Source organism: Gymnoscopelus braueri (genome assembly GCF_963280865.1).
Source record: "Gymnoscopelus braueri genome assembly, chromosome: 16".
Taxonomy (NCBI): domain Eukaryota; kingdom Metazoa; phylum Chordata; class Actinopteri; order Myctophiformes; family Myctophidae; genus Gymnoscopelus; species Gymnoscopelus braueri.
In genome coordinates, this window is record NC_137616.1 from 2,620,971 (window position 1) to 2,626,003 (window position 5,033).

A 5,033-nucleotide genomic window follows, 5' to 3' on the forward strand; every position below is an offset into this window, starting at 1 on the left:
AACCTTCGCCCATTGTGAGGGAGTGAGCGCGTACGCGCGCACGTGCGTGCGTGCGTGCGTGCGTGCGTGCGTGCGTGCGTGCGTGTGTGCCTGTGTGTCTGTGTGTCTGTGTGTCTGTGTGTGTGTGTGTGTGTGTGTGTGTGTGTGTGTGTGTGTGTGTGTGTTTTCCTGGCACATTGTAGACCACATTTGGGGACGACTATTGGACGTGAAACGAGTTGATGAGTGTCAGCATGATATTAGATTTTAGGTTCATGAGGTCAGGGTATTAATGCTGGTTGCACAGTAGAGGATTGTAATATCTTAATTGATTATTAAAAAAAGACATTGGCTATTTGGCTGATCTACAAGCTCACAACGCGTGGCATCTGTGACGCATTGTGAACTTGTAGGTCTGTTTTATTTTTACGGTGTGAAAGGATCAGCCTGAAATTATAGGAATGCGCCCGCAATTGCTGGGAATGGCAAATAGTATGTGGCCAATGTCAACCCAATGTCCCCAAAACCAACGTGTGTGTGTGTGTGTGCGTGCGTGCGTGCGTGCGTGCGTGCGTGCGTGCGTGCGTGCGTGCGTGCGTGCGTGCGTGCGTGCGTGCGTGCGTGCGTGCGTGTGTGTGTGTGTGTGTGTGTGTGTGTGTGTGTGTGTGTGTGTGTGTGCCTGCCTGCCTGCCTGCCTGCCTGCGTGCGTGCGCGTGCGTGTGTGTGTGTGTGTGTGCGTGTGTGTGTGTGTGTCTGTGTGTAACAGGTAACTTCCCAGACTCCTGTCGGTTGGAGGCCTGCAGTCTGACTCCAGAGCAGGAAGTGGAGTGCGTCGGGAATAGATGGAATTCTGGGAAATGGCAGGTGCTCCTGCCTCCTCAGAAGGTACAGCTTTTAAACACTCACCTCCTTTGTTTAGAAAATAGAACAGTCTGTTTAATTCGACTGAATCTACAGGTGATTTAGATTCAGTCAACACACAAAAAGGTAGTCGATGAACATTTTTTGTCATAGTTTTAGTTTGAAATTTCGAAATTAACACTGCTACCCACCCACCCACCCACCCACCCACCCACCCTTCCTTCCTTCCTCCCTTCCTCCCTTCCTCCCTTCCTCCCTTCCTTCCTTTCATCCTTCCCTCCTCTCTGCTGTAGCTCCGCCCCCACCACATACACCAGTACTCGGGGGAGGAGCTTGCGGTGAAGCAGCCTGTCAGTCACGTCCGCCTGGTCATCGCTCCTGACGGAGGGGTCAGCAGACTGAGGCTGTGGGGTCGACCTGCCGTCAACATGACCTCTAACCTCTGAGGGACAGAATCACACCCACACCAGTGGTGGAAGAAGTACACCGGTTGCTACAAGTGTGGTATTGCTACAAGAAAATATACCAATACAACGATTTAGAAATACTCTGTTACAACTAAGTAAAAGGCCTATATTGTATTCAACATTTGACTTTTGTTGGCCTTGAAATATACTTAAAGGGGTAGTTCACCCAAAACATTTTTTTCTATCGATTAGTCACCCCATGGAGACTTGAATTCATGGATATCATTTTAGTTTTTGCCGTATTCCTAAGCCAATAATTTGATGACCAGCGGTTCCGGTATAGGAGACACAAAAGAGACTCGTTGTGTCTCCTACCGGAACCGCTGCCGGTCATCAAATTAAAGGCTTAGGAATGAGACAAAAACAAAAACATATCCATGAATCCAAGTCTCCATGGGGTGACTAATCGATAGGGAAAAAAAATCATAATTTTGGGGGTCAACTATCCCTTTAAAGTACCAAAAGTAAATAGCGGGCTATTTTTGAATAGAGGAAGTGTAAATTAGGGCTTAATTGGTTAATGTAGGTTCCTATCTAAATCTACAAAGTTACTTTTCTCCAAATCATTGTTTTGAAAAAAAGTACAATATTTGTCTCTGAGATGCATGTAGTGGTATAAATTGTTGCAAAATGGAAATACTCAAGTAAACTAAAAAAATACCTCAAACTTGTACTTAAGTATACTTGAGTAAATGTAATTAGTTACTTCCCACCACTGCATGTCACCACATCAGTCTGTCGTTGATAAAGATATTTAATATGTGACATGTATTCAAATAATAAATAAATGCTTGCAATGCATTTTCATTTGTTTCATTGGATTAATTTGATTTGTGACTAATGGCTAATTAATGTGCCAGACGTGACACATTTTTAGCTTGTAAATCTGCTACTGTATGTCAGGCCTAACAGATACTGTACAAGGTTATAGAATTGCAGCAGATATAGCAGCAGTTATACTGTACATTAGGTTTTGCTCCGTGTTTGTTTCAGACCAGAAAATACATGTTCAGGTCCAATTTCATCCAATCATCAGGTGCAGGTACTATACTCATGCAGGTACTATGAACAAGTGAAATTGGAAGTGATGAAACAAAAAGATGCAGTGTAGGCCTACTGTACACATTTGGAATTTGGAACACTGTAAAACTGAAGCTGATGTATAAATGTGTTCTCTCTACAATTTGAATGAAATTGATATCTACACCAACTGTTCTGTTTATTAAAGAGCTGGAGAAACACCCCTGTTATTGAACAAACACACTTATAGCAATGACTACTGTCAAAACACTTTAGAGCTTTAACAAAAACTAAAATAAATAAACCAAAAATAATATCACTTAGGCTACACGACAAACACATTATGCTACACAGACAATTAACACAGAATGTCCGAGACCTTGCAACGTCCTGTACTGTGCCCGCCCTCTTTGAGATATCAGCACCATGGACAGCGCTACGAGGGTCTGAGTTGAGAGAAGAAAGAAAAAACATGAAATCACACACACTGTCACTACAGTGCACTGCCTGTTTGCATATAGAGGGTATGCGCGTGACATCATCGTACCCGGGAGTTATGCGGGAACGCCTACTGAGTGGCAAAAAAACTACATCCAAACAGAAAAGTCCTATCTGATTGTATTAAACAACGTTACACTCACTAACATGGCAGCTGTACGGAAAGCTTGGTTTATGCTCTATCTGCAAAGTTTTAGTTTCATAAAAATCCACCATAGACATAGTATGAGCTACTTTCTGTCAATAAATTCCATGCAGGTGACTATTTGTTGCCGTTTGGAAGCGCTCGTTTTTAATAACGCACCGTCCTGCTGCCTCCTGCATTATGTGACATTTAGAAACAGGTGGTACACAGGACCGTTGAGTGCAGGGCCGGCCGCTGCTATAAGCAATATAAGCGGTCGCTTAGGGCCACAACCACTAGGGGGGGCCACATCCAGAAAAATAAATAAATAAATATATATATATATATATATATATATATATATATATATATATATATATATATATATATATATATATATATATATATATATATTTATTTATTACTTTCATATTGTAATTATGTCATGTATCTCCTATCCAACAACTAGCCTTATTATTTTAGTATGCAATAAAAAATGACATAATGATTTTATAATGGGGGGGGGGGGGGGCACCAACAAAAATCTTGCTTAGGGCCACGAAAATCCTAGGGCCGGCCCTGGTTGAGTGAAATCCAACGAGCGCTTCCTATAACTCCAACGTTCCATGCTGCTCAATGTTTTGCCACTCAGTCTAGATGAGGGGGGGGGGGGAGGTGTCGCAAGTGACGCATGTGCATACTCTCTATGGCCTGGGGGTGGAAAACGAGCTCACCTTAGGGATGACGTGTGTACCTCTCGCTGTAAACCCACCTCGCGGTGTGTCACGCACCGTGCACACGAGGACAGGAGGAGGTAGACTGCTGTACTCTGACACCTGTGTGTACAGCGCTGCTCACACTGTAAACCCCACCTGCTCACATCAACTGCTGTGTCAAAGCCTGTACAGTCACCACGGGACAGGAGGTACTGTAGTTTAATTAACAGACACCTGTGTTCTCTGGCCGTCTGTCTGCACGACGAGGAGGAACTCTTCATCATCGCTTGACCTGAAGAAGCCGAAACACCAGGCATGGACTCTAACTGTTCTATGGTGAACTAACTAGCCATTTAATTCAAGCTAAAGCAGGGCTTTCACGATTACAAATTTAAGTTTACGATTAATTGTCATTCAAATAATTGCAATTAACGATTTAATTGTGCGTTAGGCATTGAACATTGGAACATAATGTAACAAAACATATTCTATTTGCCTTTAGGCTTTGCAATCTATTTGCCTTTAGGCTTTGTTGCACAGGCCAGATATGACAAATAACTTAAATACAAACAAATGATTGACATATTTAATAATTGCATACATTTAAAAATAGCAGAAATCCGCGTTGTAAACTTGTAGATCTGCTATTTCTGCTTTTTTTTATATTTGAAAATGTGTGAAAATGTTTCAACATGGAAACGATTATGACGAGTGTGCAAAAATAAGTGCGATTATCTCAAATAATTGCGATTAGACGATTATGTAATAATTGTGACAGGCCTAAGCTAAAGGCTTTTGTAACCTGTTTTTAAAATCTTTCACCATTTGGAACGCCACAGACGGGCCTTTCTATTTTCCTCTTGTCTTTTCTCGAGTTGAACTCGCCATGACGTCTGACAACAACACGAACACGAAGAGCAGCCTCCTCCCTCCGGCGGTGAAGACCCTTCGTCTGTGTCGCAACGGGGACCCCTTCTTCGCGGGCACGCGCATGGTGCTGGACCCGCGGCGCCTGCCCTCCTGGGAGGGCTTCCTGGTCGCGGCCACGGTGCGCGTACAGGCACCGTGGGGGGCCGTGAGGAAGATGTTCACACAAGATGGCCGCAGGGTCCGCCGGCTGGACACGCTGAGGGACAGACACACCTATGTGGCCGCGGGCACCGAGAGCTTCAAGACACTGGAGTAAGAGTTGTGTTAAAGGAGTAGTTCACCCTTATTTTGTATCAGTTACACACCCCACAAAGCCTTGAATTCATGGAGATTTTTTTTGTTTTTGTCGCATTCCTTAGCCAATTATTTGATCAAATGATTGGCTTAGGAATGCGACAAAATATACTCACAAATAACTGCCATGGAGTAAAACATGTA

The 5,033-nt window shown here is 43.5% G+C and overlaps 1 protein-coding gene across 1 annotated transcript in view; it reads left to right on the top strand.

Annotated features, from left to right (window-relative positions):
* allc (allantoicase) overlaps positions 1-1,578 on the top strand; it is a gene marked incomplete at its 5' end in the record, with an annotated part of 17,582 nt that extends 16,004 nt beyond the window's left edge. The window contains 2 exons of the mRNA XM_080453810.1: positions 746-864; positions 1,134-1,578. Coding sequence (XP_080309936.1) covers positions 746-864; positions 1,134-1,286 — 272 coding nt within the window. The 3' untranslated portion in view covers positions 1,287-1,578. The remainder of the gene's footprint in view (positions 1-745; positions 865-1,133) is intronic.
* Between the last annotated feature and the right edge of the window lie 3,455 nt (positions 1,579-5,033).